General features: G+C 35.2%; 2 protein-coding genes across 2 annotated transcripts; one reads left to right on the forward strand and one right to left on the reverse strand.

The window, feature by feature from the left end:
• Positions 1-3214: 3214 nt before the first annotated feature.
• Positions 3215-3775, forward strand: LOC137946658 (putative invertase inhibitor). Its single transcript, XM_068792985.1, has one exon. The coding sequence runs from the start codon at positions 3215-3217 to the stop codon at positions 3773-3775; it is 561 nt and encodes a 186-aa protein (XP_068649086.1).
• Positions 3776-9152: 5377 nt separating this feature from the next.
• On the reverse strand, positions 9153-10260 carry LOC137945895 (4,5-DOPA dioxygenase extradiol-like). Its single transcript, XM_068791970.1, has 3 exons — positions 10036-10260; positions 9426-9796; positions 9153-9345 (listed from the first exon to the last, which is right to left on the reverse strand). Exons 1-3 carry the CDS (start codon positions 10258-10260, stop codon positions 9153-9155), a joined length of 789 nt encoding a protein of 262 aa, XP_068648071.1.
• Positions 10261-16985: the final 6725 nt, after the last annotated feature.

Below are 16985 nucleotides of genomic sequence, written 5' to 3' on the forward strand. Positions count from 1 at the left end.
GATTTTCATGGGTGATGTGTCCCACTTTGCTTCTTGCGCCACCTTTGTATGAGTTTGTTCTTCCTTTATATTTGTGGTCTTTGTTGCAACTTGGATTAATGTATCCTCTTGTTCATATCTTTGAATGTTGATATATTTTTGTTTCTTATTCATTGGATAGTAGAGAAATCCACTAAGACTATCAATCCTTTTCAAAAATAGGATGTGTTATACTTCAATTTAGTACACATAGGTTGATGAACTTCTGGCTTTAACTGTAAAAATTAAAAATTTACCTTGCATTTTTTAATTACAAGAAAGGATGATGGACCATGTCTATTAAAAGGCTCAAAGACGTTTTTTTTTTTTTTTTATAAATAGAATGACATATACTTTATAATACAACCCGTATTTCTAGGTGCTAGTCTTAGAGCACAGTAATGAAGTCGGAGGAGAGAGTTTGGATTTTTTTAAATATATCAAAGAGTTACCAGATGTAAGTCTTGGATTCAAACTTTGAAGTTCATTTTTAGTTGTTTGTTGCTACTAAGCTAGAGTTCGCAGAAGAGTTGATTTCTTATACTAAGTACAATGCAGCTTTCCAAGACACGTTCGTCTCAAAGTAAGACACAGGAAATCACATTTGTAGATGACACTAAAGTTTATGTTCTTTATGCATTTATTTTAATGGGGGGAGGAACAAATCCACTTAGGGTTATTTTATTCATTTTACTTTTGTATATGTTACACATTTCCACGTCAACTTACTCTATATGTTTTGTTATGTCTGTAGATTGAATTTCATGTATTTTGAATTTATAGCATGAGAGATACAAGGAGTTAAGTGGTCTACGTGTATGAGGGGCATTTTTATAATTGTGCTAATCCGCTGATTAAATAGAGAAGGGGTTGAGCACGACTACCAACAAACTCAGTTTTTTTACTTCTCTCATCCGTTCTCTTCTCCTCTTCTCAAATTCTCTCTATTTTCTCCTCATTCTTCACTTTTTCATGATGATCTAAGAGGCTTTGTTCATCATTTTGATTTATTGAAGGGAAGTTTGATCTCACTTATGTTTGATAGTCCAAGGAGGGGTGATGGAAGTGTGGCAAAGTGCCTACTTGTTGCAAGCTCCAAAGAAACTTGGGAAATGTTTGAAGAAGTTACAACGAAATTTCTCCACTAGTTGCAAGCTCTAGAATGATTTTGGCAGATTTTCTGGTGAATTTTTGCCCTTCTCCTCCACAAGTAAAAAAAGAGAATAAGGAAAAAAGGTGAAGAAAAATAGGAAAAAAATTGAAGGAGATAAAATGCAAAAAAGGAAAAAAAAAAAAAGGAGAGGAGTTTCTCTCATTAAAATATCCAAATTCTTTCAGAAGAACTATTTTTGTGCCTTTTTTTCTTCTCCTGTACAAGAAAAAAAGGGGAAGGAATATATCATCTTGGCTTCATTTAGAAATATGATATCTATGATCAATATATTTAAATGTTATCCATTCAATAGGTTGCGTATAGTACTTGCCCTTAAGTTTGTTGTTTATGAAAAATATATAAAATACCTCTCCAAAGAATCCACTGAATCATAACTATGTCCTATAAATATTTTTAATGGTATTATTATGTTGTTTACATTGTAGTCAAAATACATATAATGACCATATTTAAATATCTAAAACATAGTTGTAAATTTTTATTTTAAAATTTTAATTAATAAATTTAATCGTTTGATCCAATGAAAATTTATCCTTTACCTATTTCCATGTAACTTTAAGCGATTATTATTTTTATTAAACCCAAGAGATCACAAGGGAATGAGAGAAGAGAGGAACTCCAGCTCTTGGGAGAGAGCAGATGAGAAACCAAGGGAGATAAATAAGAGGAAAATAGAGAGAGGTGTACGGACAAATTTGAGCGAAGAGAATGAAGCTTGAATGCTCTACCCATTCTTTGAGTCTATGTTTATAGTTGTGTGAAGGTGTTTACATAATGAAGCTTGAATGCTCTACCCTTAGGGCTACATACTTTAAAAGGAAAAAGACAAAAGAGGACATACACCATTTTGGATAATTACAATTCTATGCCCTCTCTGTGAACTGGCAAATCAAGTGAAGGAATTGCTGATCAAGGGAGGATTCGAGCAGGTGAAGGAAGAGAAGTGCCGGGGGCTTGACCACGGCGCATGGGTCCCCTTAATTCTCATGTACCCAAATGCCGACATTCACGTCGTCGAGCTCTCTATCCAAACCGACAAGGACGGAACCCATCACTACAACATGGGCAAAGCCCTGGCTCCCCTACGGGACCAAGGGATCCTCATCATCGGCTCCGGCAATGCCACCCATAATCTTCAGGTGCTTGGTTCTGATAACGAACCCGTCTTTCCTTGGGCTCTCGCCTTCGATACATGGCTCAAGGAATCACTCCTCGATGGACGGTAACAGCTCAACTCACGTCACTCAGTACTCGCAACGGTTGAATTTGTTTCTTTAAGTCTGATCCATTCTTTGCTTTCAGACACGACGACGTGAACCACTACAACGTGAAGGCGCCGTTCCCGAAGATGGCGCATCCATCGCCGGAGCATTTCCACCCGTTGCATGTCGCGTTGGGGGCTGCTGGCGTGAAGGCGAAGGCGGAACTCATCCACCATAGCTGGTCTCTGGCTTCTCTCTCTTATGCCTCCTACCGTTTCGCAGCGGCTCAATGATGCTTTTAAACTCCTCTTTCATTTGTCAATTCGCTTTTCCATTGTAATTCTTTGCTCCTCCGTGTGTTTTGGATAGGTTATGTTCTAATAAAGCCATTAGCCTCATCAACACTACTTTTGAAATACTTATTGCTTCTGGTTCTCAACGTTCTCATTCCAATTTTGGCTTTTCCGTGGTTGCTGTATTTAACAAACAAAAATGATCACATGGCTTTAATTAAAAACTTAAGGAACAGGACATGCCGCCATTAGAATGTCTTATAACTTGCAGTAACTACTCTTATGTTTTCTTGTGGTTTCGGCGGATCAATAACAAAAATAGAACAAACGTCAATTCTCAGGTATGAAACATTTTAGACCGTCATTTTCTCCAAACGTCCAGCCGAATCCAAAGGTTCTCCGTTCTTCAACCTTTCCAAACATAGCCGATTTCTGTTTTTTTGTTTCTCGGCAGGAAGCACTATATATATAGACAAGTTACAATGATCAGATCCCATCAAAACCCAGAAAAAAAATTAAAAAATAAAATGGCAGCCAAGTCACTCATTTCTGTGCTGCCTCTCCTCTGCCTTGTCTTCGTCTCCATCCAAACTCCTCACGTTGCAAATGCCCATGGCATCTCCTACATCAATAAAATCTGTCAGAGAGCCACCCGGTTCAACCCCGCTATCAAGCTCGATTTCTGCGTCACTTCCCTCCAAACCGTTCCGGAGAGCTACACCACAGAGATCGCTGGACTATTGAAGATCACCACCGATTTGGCTCTGCAGAATGCTTCAAGAACAAGTGGTCTCATCAAGAAGATGAACTCTGTAGCTTGCGAAGACTTGACCAAGGACCAGTTGAATACCTGCCTCAACGCCTACACCTCTGCCGTTTCCTCTTTGCAGGAAAGCGTCCAAGCCTGTGCCGCGAAAAAGTACGACGGAGCCAAGCTGGGGGTGGTACTGGATGGGGCAGCACAGTGCGAGAAGGCGTTTGAGAATGGAAATGGGTCTCTGTTAGCTGATGAGAACAGAAATCTCCGTCAGCTCGTCACCATTGCTCAGGCCTTGCACCGTTTTGCTACCAAATACTCGAAACATTGATAATTTGATCTCTTCTTCTGCGTTCTTGGTGTGCCATTGCTTTGTCCATCTCCTTGGACGCAGCCATCTCCTATTTTTTGTGTTGTTTGGATCAATTAAGTTGCAGTACATAATAAAATAACTGGGAAGAACTGAAGAGAAATTTCAGAGTTGTTACTGTTCAAACTCTTATCCTGCATGGTTACATGTCCTTAGTTCATAGTGACTTTGATAGCTCCCTCAGATGTGATTCATCTCTTTTTGGAAGAACGAGTTATGTTTTGATGATCCCACTAAGTTTTAAAACTATAAGGTGTTGATTCACTTCTCTTCTTCAACTTTATTATATATTTTTTATGTTTGTTAATGGTTTTGGAGCTTCTATTGTAGTCGGGCTTTAAATCTTCTCCGTGGTGTGTAGCAATTCTCTAAGCAGTAAGAATTGGTTCTGTGTTATAAGATGAACACGATTTGCAAGATACAGTAATGTTGCAACCATTGATTTGATGGGAAGGCTTTCTTTGTATTAGGAGAAATATGCCTTAAAAACAAGGTATTTTTTAAAATAACTTGATGCTTTCTCTGATACAAAGCTCGATTGGTTGCTAAAAGTTATACTCAGTGTTGAATATGATGAAACTTTTTCTCTTATTGCCAAGATGAAATCGATCAGCGTTCTTATTACTAGCAACCAATTTTAAATGGGAGTTACATCTGTTTGACGTCAAAAAAAATTATTCTTAAATAGTATACTCTCTAAGGAAGTCTACATGTACCAACCACCTGGTTATGTGGTTGAGAGGGAGAAAGTATGTCGGCTGAATAAAGCAATATATGTGTTGAAACAATCTCCACAAACTTGATTTGATAAATTTACCATTGTAGTTAAAAAAAACTTGTGATCAAGAGGTGTGAAAGTGATCACTCAATGTGTACCAGAAATTCCACTAGTCAACATTCTTATGGTGGAATATGTGGATTATATTGTTATTACGGGCAGTGACCTATGTGGGCATTTAGTACCAAAGACCTCGGGCTTCTCAAGTACTTCCTCTCTTTTCCATAGACTGATTTTTTATTTTTCTCAGTAAGACTCAAACTCTTGCCTTCACTTTGTCTCCATCTTTCAAGGGTGCTTCAAGATTTGACTTTCTATGATGCTTGATGCTTGATGGTTGAGGATTTTGAGAAGCTTGATTCGTTTTGATGCTTTAGACATTGAAATGCACGTCTCTTCAAGGAAAAATATTTGAAATACTTAATTTATAATTGTTAGCTCTATCAAGTTTTGTTATCAACAAAATCAAAAAGGGAATCAACATACAATCAACAACTCCTCCTTGGAAAACCTAACTAAATAGAAACTCTTTTCAATTGAGGAAGGGAAGGTATTCTCTAAGCACTTCCCAATAAGAAAGACAGGCAAAATGACCCTTCATCTTTTCAATGAAAGAAAGAAGAGATATCTTCCCAAGTGCATAGTGGCATTTAGTGTTAACTCTACAAAAACATTTTGATGAACTTGATTTTTTAGTTCAATAAGAATATATATATATATATATATATATATATTAATTACAATATGTCACAATCTTTTTTTTATTTAGAAAACGGAGCAATGACTGCTACTTTCCCCTTCTCCCTCCATCCTCCCTCCTCCCTTCCCTCCACCCATCAAAGTTTGCCTACGCTTTTCAAAAATCAATTTTAAGCCAAACCATATCTCAAGTGACTCAATCTCTACTCAGTTCAAGTTGTGCCCAATCTTATCTTATGCATATATAAATTCTATGTAGGAATAATTTCAAGACACTTAAATAAGAATGACTTATATGCCCACTGGAGGGCCAGAATATTTATTGTACTATTAAATTAAATTAATTTTTTTTAAAATTCTTTAATTATGAGCTTCTCCTTTACGTACACTATTTTTCCTGCATTTACTTTCAATGGTACATTAAAGAACTCTAAAAGATAAACATATTCAAAGAAATTAAAAATGATAACTAGGGAAATAATAATTTTGGAAAAAAATATGGTACGAGTCACATATTAGGCCAAATGGACACATGGATATGTAAATTAGTAACATTGATAAAGGGTAGGACTTATGACTGAACCGACACGTACTAGTTACTTGGGAAGACGATACGGTTATGAATCACAATTGCATCCATGGAGAGACATTCATAATCTACTTAAGCAAGGTTAGTTTTTGGTTATATAATCTAATTTAAAATATAATATTTCAAATATATAAATATATATTAAAAAGGAAATCTAGGGAAATAAATTTTGGAAAATTGTTAGGATTTGACCATTTAATTTATGTTTTACAATTATGAAAAGCAATTATGTTCAATTTTTAGGCTGGGTTTGATGAATTCAGCCTGATTCTTCGATCAATAAATTACCAAGACATGAATTTAATATATTAAATAGTAACCCAAACTGACCTATTTATGACTAAGGTTGGATTTAATTTGGGTTAAACAAGGGGCAAGTTTGGGTATGTTTTAATAGGGATGTTGAGAGTGTTGGGGGAGGGAAAGAGAAAGTAAGTTCTAGGGTTACATTAATATATTTCATAAGAGTTTAATGGTGTAGATTATTAATATACATAACATATAACTCAATAGCAATGAATAATTTTAAAAATTAGTGTTAGTTAAGGAATCATACTAATTGGAATCTAAATGATATACTAGCATCGTAACTTGTAATATGTTATGTTAATTTAAAATCAGGTTGTAGCGGCATTATGTGCCTAAGTCAATCTAAAATCAAGTTTTAAAATTTTCTAATTCCACATTTGAAACAGGCTCTTACATCACATACATCTTCTTCCCGCATCATTTAGATCTTCTTTGATTTTTTGACAAATAAAAACTTTCATGAATGGATTGTAAAATATAAAAATAATTTTATGAATAGGGTATATAACAAAATATGCTATTAATCTAAATCTCAATGTGTATTGGTCCCTCTGCATTTGCATTCTATAGTCAACTCTACAACTCTTCCTATCACAAACTCTAGAGCCCATTTCTTCTTTCTTCAAACTCTACTATCTCGCTCACCCAAGAATCCCTCCTCCATACACACTCCCACAACTCCTAACCGGCCAAGACTATCTTTTTCCTACCCCTCTCGAACGGTCTGTTTGGAACCCTAGAAAAAAAAAAGAATTTGACCATTACTATTCCCAAAAATAGTTGTTGAAAACGAAATAATGATCAAATTCTCCTTTTCATTAACTATTTTTGGGAATAATAATGGTCAAATTCGTATATTATTTTTTTTCATACTAAGCCCTCTTGTCAAATTTTAGGGACTTATCTTTGTCATATCAAAACCTTCATTTTCAAATTGTAAACGCATAATCTGTATATATATGTATGTAGTAGGTTACATACAAAAGACTAATAGAAGAAGAAATAAAAAATATTTGAACATCCATGCCTTTATTTTCCTTCTTATTTCTTTTAATGAACGCATTTCACATGACACATGTAAGGGTTTTTTCCATCAGATAGACCATGATAAATGACTTGAAACATCATTGAGCCGCTGTAAAGAAAGCTCAGAGGAGGTGAATTTTATCACTAGACATCTTCAATGAATTTAAAAGAAAAAGAAGAATTTCAGAAAAAAGCCAACATAGAACTCAAAATGATAAATTTTATAAGAAAGTTGATGTTTGTTTTGAGTGTGGGAAACCACGACATAGATGTTTAGTTGTGGAGCCTAATTAACGTCTTACGCTGAGTCGGTACGTGGGTCGACCTTCGCAGTAAGGACGCCATGGGGGTTAGAAAGGGGGTGGAGCCCTCGCTGGATCCACGATATATTGACTGCTGTTTCATTAAGGGTAGTTTGGAGATTTCACTCTTGTATCGTGGTTGCCCTAATTTTCTCTTTATATTTGGGGCACCTCTATTAGGGTTTCATTCAATCACCACAGAGACTTTGAGTTGCAGCCCGAGAGAGGTTAGAGTAAAACACTTGTAAGTGTGTATGATTTCTCTTTGTAAACTCATTCATCTTCATAGTGGATTATTGCGGCGGTGGAAGACAGGACGTATTATCACCTTGAGGCGAACTTGTATAAATCTTGTTGTTTGTTCTCATGCTTAATTTTCCTTTCTTTCATGATTATTATTATTGCTCTTCTTAGTTTAGAATTAGGGTGTCTAATTCCTAACAATAGAAGGAACAAATATCCAAACCTTGAAGGAAGAACCCCATCCACAATCAAAGATCCCAAGAACAAGAAGAAAGTTTTGATCTAAGGTTGTGATGCTATGGATGAAGAGTCTAGCCACTCGAAAGAAGAAGACAGCGATGTTGGACTCATGGCAATTGAAGACAATGATGACGAGTCTACCACCTCCGAAGAGGTAAGTTATTTGGACTATGAAACTGAGGTTGAATTACTTTAAGAAAAGTTTATTCATAGAATAAAGAAATACAAAGAAAAATGCAATGCTCGATTACATGAAATTACAATGCTCAAGAAGGAGTTTGTTGTTTTTAAGGAAGTTAATAAAAGCCATTTAGCAAGTATCTCAAGACAAAGTGCATTGATAGACAAGCTATCATGTGATAGGCTTGCATTTGAAAAGAATAGTTTAGAGTTAGAACAATAAGTCATACTTCTATCTCAAGAAGAAAGTAGGGAAAAACAAAAAAAATAAAAAATAAAGCAAGAAGTTCTCTTTTATTACTCACATTAGATGTCACTATTGCAATAAGATGGGTCAATATGCCCACATTTGCCAAGTTAAGAACGAAAATAGCATCAAACAAACTTGGGTACCCGAATTAACTGAAAATGTTGTGGTAACCCAAAAGAACTTAGGCAAACAAGTTTGGAAGCCCGAATCACCTACCACATCAAATGTCATCCCAAAGGGACCCAACCTAAAATGGATCTCTTACGGTTAAACTTTTCGTGATATAGGTAAGTCTCCGAGCCAAGGCACCGAAAAATATTTAGATTTTGGATAGCGGTTACTCAAGGTACATACTAGTGATAAGATGAAGTTCATTGAACTCAATCCCAAAGATTATTTAAATTTAAATAATATTTTTAAATACAATCCTTTTATAAGTTCAATTTCTACATATAATTAAACGGCCCTTTTTAGATACAACAAACGAGACATGCAATACAAGTACCCTTTCAAAAATTGTATTTCTAAATAATGAAACTCGAATTTTGTGTTTTTAATCACTTTCTAAGAACTAAAGTAGAAATATGAACATTGAGTAACCAACGGCAGTATTAATTACTTGGCGAATGGCTTTATTAGCACATAACCTATCCAATACACACGGAGGAGCAAAGAATTACAATGGAAAAGCAAATTGACAAATGAAAGAGGAGTTAAAAGCATCATTGAGCCGCTGCGAAACGGTAGGAAGCATAAGAGAGAGAAGCCAGAGACCAGCTATGGTGGATGAGTTCCGCCTTCGTCTTCACGCCAGCAGCCCCCAACGCGACATGCAACGGGTAGAAATGCTCCGGCGATGGATGCGCCATCTTCGGGAACGGCGCCTTCACGTTGTAGTGGTTCACGTCGTCGTGTCTGAAAGCATAGAATGGATCAGTCTTATAGAAACAAATTCAACCGTTGCGAGTACTGAGTGACGTGAGTTGAGCTGTTACCGTCCATCGAGGAGTGCTTCCTTGAGCCATGTATCGAAGGCGAGAGCCCAAGGAAAGACGGGTTCGTTATCAGAACCAAGCACCTGAAGATTATGGGTGGCATTGCCGGAGCCGATGATGAGGACCCCTTGGTCCCGTAGGGGAGCCAGGGCTTTGCCCATGTTGTAGTGATGGGTTCCGTCCTTGTCGGTTTGGATAGAGAGCTCGACGACGGGAACGTCGGCATTTGGGTACATGAGAATTAAGGGGACCCATGCGCCGTGGTCGAGCCCCCGGCACTTCTCTTCCTTCACCTGCTCGAATCCTCCCTTGATCAGCAATTCCTTCACTTGATTTGCCAGTTCAGGGGAACCCGGCGCTGGATAACGGAGCTGCAGTGCAGACGGAAACTCGTCATGTTGATTTTTATTAGTGGTAAATGACAACTTGCAGTGGAAGAAAATGACACAGAAACTATCCAAATCAGTTCAAAATAACGAGAGACATGTAGAATGCAGCCTTCAATTTCGAACAGTTAAACCCCTTCCTCGAAAACGGCTCTAAATTTTCAAAAAGAATGGGAAAGATAAGCGAAAGAAAGAAGGAGAGCAACGGAGTTCAATAGCCAAACCTGAGGCATGGGCTCAGGAAACATCTGGAAGACGTTGATGGTATCGTTTCGATCAACAACGGTGACGGTGGGTTCAGCCGTTTCCCAGTGAGCGGAGATGATGAGAATACCTCTGGGCTTCGTCGCCAAGATATTCTCCTGCCATTGCTGCAAGAAAGGCCTGACCGGCAGCGAAGCGTCGATGGCCACAGTAGGGGCTCCGTGACCGATGAAGAAGGTGTCCATGGTGCTGGAGTCTTTGTAGGGAGACCAAGAAAGAGGATTTGCTTATATAGATGTCAATGGAGATTGAAGACGTACATCCCCTATCGACTGGTTCTCTTTGACCATCTTTTCTTTTGCCTGTTTACTTGAGTCCGTTGGTCAAGCGTGGTTTGCGCCGCCGGTCAAAGAGTGGCCACCAAGGGTGGGCGTGTTTGCTTGTGCCCATCTCCTTCCCCTGTCGGTGATAGATTATTATCTTAGAGGAAAAGTCTGAAGGTGAAGGTGTCTGATACTTAATAAAAAAATTTATATGCCCACCTTAATTACTAGCCAGCTCACCCCTCTACCATTGTTGTTCCCTTCATACCTGTTCCTCTTCTTAGAAATAGTATTTGACCATTTACCACAGATGTAGAGTTCTAAAGTCCACACAAAAAGACTCCTAGTTGCAAGACCTGGATAGTGAGCCCAACAAATATATATCCAGCACAAATTTGTTAAAAAACATTAAATGGAGGGTATAAACGCATAAACGGTACTTAAGAGTATATAAAGATGAAGCTAATATATATATCCTTATTTAATTTAATCTAATTTATCTAGTATAGTTTACTATACAAGCATTTGTTTTTCTTCTAGAGCATAATGTGTGCCACAAAATAAGTAATAAGTGATGATCTAATATATGTATTTAAAAAAATTAATCTTATCTAACCTTAATACCATAAACGGTCCAATATATGTATTTAATCAAGTTGAAATTGGCTTCTATAGCGGGGCTACAAACGAATCGTTACTCAATTAATGATTAAAGATTCAACCAAATTTATCGATTTACTACATATTCAATGGAACAAATATAGATAGTAATTATATTATAACTAATTTCCAAAAATTATTAAAGGGTAATTTTATAATTTTATAATTTTAATTTCAATAAAGAAAGCCTTATAAAACCCTAATTTTATTTACCTGATCCATACCCTTATCTAGCTTGTTATCCTCCTTATCAATTATATTATCAATTGTATGAAATTGATTTAATTTTTTATTTTATGGGAAATTGAAGAGATGAACAACATGAGCCTACCCTAATTCAATAAAAAAAAATTCTTTTACCTATTACCATCTGAGATTAAATAGTAAATGAGTGGACAATAGAACACCTTCTCCCATTTCAAATGCCACAAATAATAAAAATGAAAAAAAAAAGAGTTTTTTAACATACTAACCAAATGTTGTTAGACTAGATTGAAAACATACTAATAAACCAAATTTTCTATACTTGTCTTCTCCTCATAACTACATGATTTTACTGAAATTTTCTAAAAAGTTTCTCATGACTTTTTTTTTTGTCTTGATCAAAGAGAATCTATTGAAGGGTCTAACTACTTGTACCTAGTACTAATTGTTATTAAGTCCATTATTAGCACTTTAAGGTACACACACCTTGAGAGTAACTTAGCAATCTAAGACAGTATCAGATTATAAACTACTATAAAATTACTATGAAATTTGTGGTTAATTGTGTTTTTTGCATGGTTGGTGAGTTTAATTTACTGAATCTTTAGTTTAATTAAATTATAGCCATTGAAATATGATTAAACCTATTCACCCCTCCTCCCCTAGGTTTATCCTTGTATGATCTGATAGTAATTTACTAAAATTACTGTGAAATTTGTGGTTAATTGTGATTTCTTCATCCGAAGTTCTTCCTCGCCGACGAACGAAAGCCACAGTCCGACGGGAGGTAAGATTTTTATTTAATATTTTTTTTTTTTTTGCGTCGCCGACCTAACCCTAAAAAATCTCTAACTCTCGCTTCGTTTCAATAGTGATCCTTCATTCTTTGAAAGGTTTTGGAGATATCCCCGAATGGCGAACACTCTCTATTTCTGTAAGTGTTGATTTTTTTTTCATTTTTATCTTCTGTATGTTTTCTTCCTCTGCGATTTCGGAGTTGATTTTTGTTTTTCATTTTTATCTTCTGTACGTTTTCTTCCTCTGCAATTTCAGTGTTGATTTTTTTTTTCATTTTAACTTCTGTACGTTTTCTTCCTCTGTGATTTCAGTGTTGATTTTTTTTTTTCATTTTTATCTTCTGTAAGTCTAGTTAGCCTTTGGTTGACAGGACTCTGGGGTTCGTTGTATATATTCCAGATAAAGTTAAATACATCATTTTAATCCTTTTTTTACCTTTTTCCCTCAATCAATAAGTTTATCTCGTATCGTTTTCTATCGTGTGGTTTTTTTTAAGCATGAAGAGAATTTAGCAGACCATGTAGTTGATTATTATCTTATTACTCACAGACCTAAACTTTGACCTTCCAATTTCCATTTATATTGCTATCAGCGGTATTGGTTTTAAATGCATAAAACTTCTGTTCTCTCTTAAGAATCTGTTTAAGCTGAAAAGGATCATTCATCCTTTGCTCAGCATGGCATTCTGTACAGTCGTCATTCATATGTTGTCCTATAGTTGGTATCCTATACGATTTAGTGTGGACAAAGTCTCAAAGCCCTTCTTCTAGTCACAATATGTGGATTATCAACATTTTCAATGTATAGTGCACTTCTACTTTTGCTAATCTCTGTTCATATAGATTGTGTCCATATTAATTATATTTTATCTGGTAGTGGACCTTTTTATCTAAAATGCAATGATTAGTCTTTATCTTTTTTATGCAGCTTCTATTGTGACTTGGTTCTGTTTTTGTTTTTTTTCAATAACTTGAGAGAATTAAAATTACGATAACATGCTCTTTTAAGCAATTGTGTAGACAAAAATCATGTCCTAACTGCAAAACTGTAAAAAAAAAAATTATCTAGTGTGATCAGTGCTTGTTCTTTCTTCATGTGTCTTTTTCTTATTCCTATGGAACTCTTCCTATTCCTAAATATAATATTGTGGTCCATAAAACAACCATAATAATTACATTATTGTTCACCAAAACAAAACTTTTTTTTATGCATATGGAACTCAACCCAATTCTGTAATGTTAGACTAGTAACAGTTCTAGTAAGCATGTATTCATCATACATATTAGATCAGAACATTTTGGAATACAGTACATAATTTTTATTTTTAGACCCAATATTTCGTTGAATTGATACATTAGATACAGACGGATGTAAATTATCTGTCTTTTTTGCAATCGATTTTTATCCTTCCTCTTCGATTTCTTCGTCCGAAGTTCTTCCTCGCTGACGAGACGAAGCGACGGTCCGACAGGAGGTAAGATTTTTATTTAATGTTCTGTTCTTTTTTCATCGCCGACCTAACCCTACAAAGTTTCTAACTCTCGTTTCGTTTCAGCAGTGCCCCTTCATTCTTGGAAAGGCTTTTGGAGATATCCCTGAATGGCGAACACACTTTCTGTTTCTGTAAGGTTTGAATTTTTTTTTTTCATTTTTATCATTAATTTCTTGGTATTGAGGTTGAATTTCATCAGAATATTAGAAGAGAATGTTGGTGTGCTTATTTCCTTCTCTTAGAAGTTTTTAAATTTATATATATAAAAGGATCGGTATATTGGACTGGAAACTATTGGGTGTAGGGTTACAGGCTCAAAGAGACTCCGCTGCATTGAAAGACAAGGGTCGTTCCCGATTGTTTCAACATCACGTACATTCCTCTAAGAATAGACAAGTATATTAAATTATGTGTAGGATCTTTGTTGTTTGGATAGCTTTCTTTTCTCTATGTTTTTAATTTGTAATTTTTTTTTTTTTGTAGAAGTAAGAATGTCAATACCTCCTCAATTGACATTAATAATTAACACTAGTTCTAGTGTCGTCATAAATAGTGACTCAACTCCACCAGAGTCACTACCCTTTGTCATAGAAGTGGGCCCAGATGAAATTACTATAAATGAGGATGAAGGTGACTCTACCCATACTTCAAAAAGACAAAAAAAAGTCTCATGTGTGGTTGGAATTCAAAGAAGTATCGCTTAATGGTACAAAAAATGCTCAGTGTGTTCATTATAAAATCAATTTGGTTGTTATTAGTAGTGGAGTGACCACACATATGAGTCGACATTTGAAACGTTGCACTAGTAGAAAAGTGGCAATGAGAAAACAAAAAACCTTAAACTTTCAACCAGGGGTGCGGGGTCTAATGTTGATCAGAGTCCATCTGGACTTCCTTTTATGGATTTTGGAGGAAAATATGAAGAAGCTAAAATGAGAGTACTCATTGCTCATTGGATTCTTATGCATGAACATCCATTCATGATAGTAGAAGATGAGGGATTTAATTTTGTAATAAAGATGACAAATATGAATTATGAGAAAATATCCCGTAAGACCATTAAGAAGGAGTGTATGGAGTTGTATGTGGCAGAGAAAAAGAAATTAAAATTTTTGTTAAAAGAGATTAACAAGATTAGTCTTACCACGGATCTTTGGAAGTCCCAAAATCAAAAGATTGAATACATGGTTATTACTGGACATTTATTGATAGTAATTGGAAGCTACAAAAACGAGTCTTGATTTTTGTGCATATTCCTCCTCCTCCTCGTGGCGTTGATATAGCAGAAGCTATTTACAAGTGTTTGACAGAGTGGGAGATCGAAAATAAAGTTTTTAGTATTTCAGTTGATAATGCTGCATATAATGATGTTTGTATCAGAGTTTTGAAACAAGATTTTTCAAGGAAAAAAAAATTTGTGTGTGGTGAAAATTTGTTTCATGTGCGTTGTAGTGCTCATATTTTGAACTTATTCGTCCAAGATGGTCTTGTTCAGATTAAGGATATCAATGATAATGTGAGTGAAAGTGTCAAATTCATAAATCTGTCTGAGGCTAGACTTCGCACTTTTTCTGAAATTGTACAACAATTAGAACTTGGTGAAAAGAGGTTGGTTATTGATTGTCCAACTCGTTGGAACTCCACTTATGACATGTTGTCTTCTGCATTAAAATTCAAAGATGCATTCTCTAGATTTAAAGTTAGAGAACCAACTTATGATTGTTTGCCAAGTTTTGATGAATGGGAAAAGGTTGACATGGTGTGTGAGATTCTAAAAGTTTTTAATGCAGTTACTAATATAATTTCTGGGAGTGACTACCCTACTTCTAATATGTACCTTAGTGAGGTATATAGGGTAAAAGAAGTTCTGGATTTTCATTCTACAAATTAAAATATTTTCATTAAGACAATGGTTAGTAGAATGAAAGAGAAATTTGAGAAGTACTGGGGTGAATGCAAATTATTGATGGTTGTTGCTTCAGTTTTGGATCCAAGGGTCAAATTAAAGTTGATCGAAATGTGTTTTCCAGTGATATATTCTAAGGAGGTAGCTACAATGAATATAAATTTAGTTAGACGCACCTTATATGAGTGCTACGATGAATATGTATCCTTATATAATGTGGATATTATAAATGAAGAGATTGTTTCAAGTACTAGCTATATGGGTGTTTCCACAAGTCGTAGACCTTCATCAAGTTCAAGTTGGTCAAAGTTAACGAGTTGTATGAAACAAAAGGATATAGTTAATTCACCAAGGTCATAATTGGAAATTTATCTTGAAGAAGGTGTATATAGTTGTGAGGAAACTTCACAATATGATTTTGATGTTTTAGAATGGTGGAAAGTGAATCATATGAAATTTTGGGTATTATCTAAGATGGCAGTAGACATCCTTGTAATTCCCATATCCACAGTAGCTTCAGAGTCTACATTTAGTGCTGGTGGTAGAGTAATAGACTCATATCGTTCTTCCTTGGCACCAAATACAGTTCAAGCTTTTATTTGTGGCAGTGATTGGGTTCAGGTTCTTCACGGTGTAAAGAAAAATCAAAAGGTGAGTTTCTTTGATTAATTATTTATTATGATATTTTTAGCTTATTTTTTAGTTTTATTTATTAAAATTTTGTTTTATGATTACAACCTGAGAAGAAGTGTGTAGAGATAATGCTACCAGCTACATGATTTTTCATGTTTCTCTCTTCATGGTAATTTAAATATTTTTAACGACATTAAGTAACTAGTAGTGGAAGAGTATTTTTTTATCTGACAATAACTAATTTTATTTTTTTGCTTTTGTCATAAGTGGAGATTTTGCTCATGCAGGGACGTATATTATTTTCTAGTATTAAGAGAAACAACTATAGTTTGTAATTTTATAATGGAATTATAGTTTTTATTTGGGTGATTGTAAATTGATAGTTATATTTCATTTAATTTTGTAGTGTTTGATTATTGTATGGAGTTTATTTATAATGTTATGCAGTGTATGGAGTGTTTAGACTATTTTATGGAGTGTATAAACAATTTCATGGAGTGTTTATGGAATGTATAGATAATTTTATGGAGTGTTTATGGAGTGTTTATGCAGGTATTATGTATATTGATTATGCCTAATTTTAATTACAGGTCATGCCAAATTTTATACAAGTATTATATACATAGATTATACTCAATTTTAAGAAAAGGTTATGCCCAATCTTATACATGAATTATATATATAGGTTATGCCTAATTTTATGTAGAGGTCATGCCCAATTTTATGTAAAATGTATGTATAATTTTATATACAATTTATTTGATATATATTTTTTGAAAATTTTTAAGTGTATGTTGAGGCTCGAGTTCGGCTCAAAGCTCAGCTCAAGCTCGGTTAAAATTTTTGGGCTCGAGCTAGATAACAATTTTAGGCTCGAGACGAGGCTCGGATCGATACCACCCCTAGACTTCACCCATGCTTGGATTTTCATGGGTGATGTGTCCCACTTTGCTT

This window comes from Aristolochia californica, unplaced genomic scaffold (assembly GCF_029961685.1).
Source record: "Aristolochia californica isolate CCGP_79_NKW_82.1479 unplaced genomic scaffold, dmAriCali1.0.hap1 SCAF_12, whole genome shotgun sequence".
Classification (NCBI taxonomy): Eukaryota; Viridiplantae; Streptophyta; class Magnoliopsida; order Piperales; family Aristolochiaceae; genus Aristolochia; species Aristolochia californica.

Bases quoted from the DNA above. Each gene is read 5' to 3' on its own strand.
- LOC137945895 (XM_068791970.1), bottom strand. From the start codon at position 10,260: ATGGACACCTTCTTCATCGGTCACGGAGCCCCTACTGTGGCCATCGAC. The intron at 9,797-10,035 runs GTTTGGCTATTG...TCTGCACTGCAG, and splicing joins TTCCTGAGCCCATGCCTCAG to CTCCGTTATCCAGCGCCGGG. The intron at 9,346-9,425 runs GTAACAGCTCAA...CTATGCTTTCAG, and splicing joins GAAGCACTCCTCGATGGACG to ACACGACGACGTGAACCACT.
- LOC137946658 (XM_068792985.1), top strand. From the start codon at position 3,215: ATGGCAGCCAAGTCACTCATTTCTGTGCTGCCTCTCCTCTGCCTTGTC.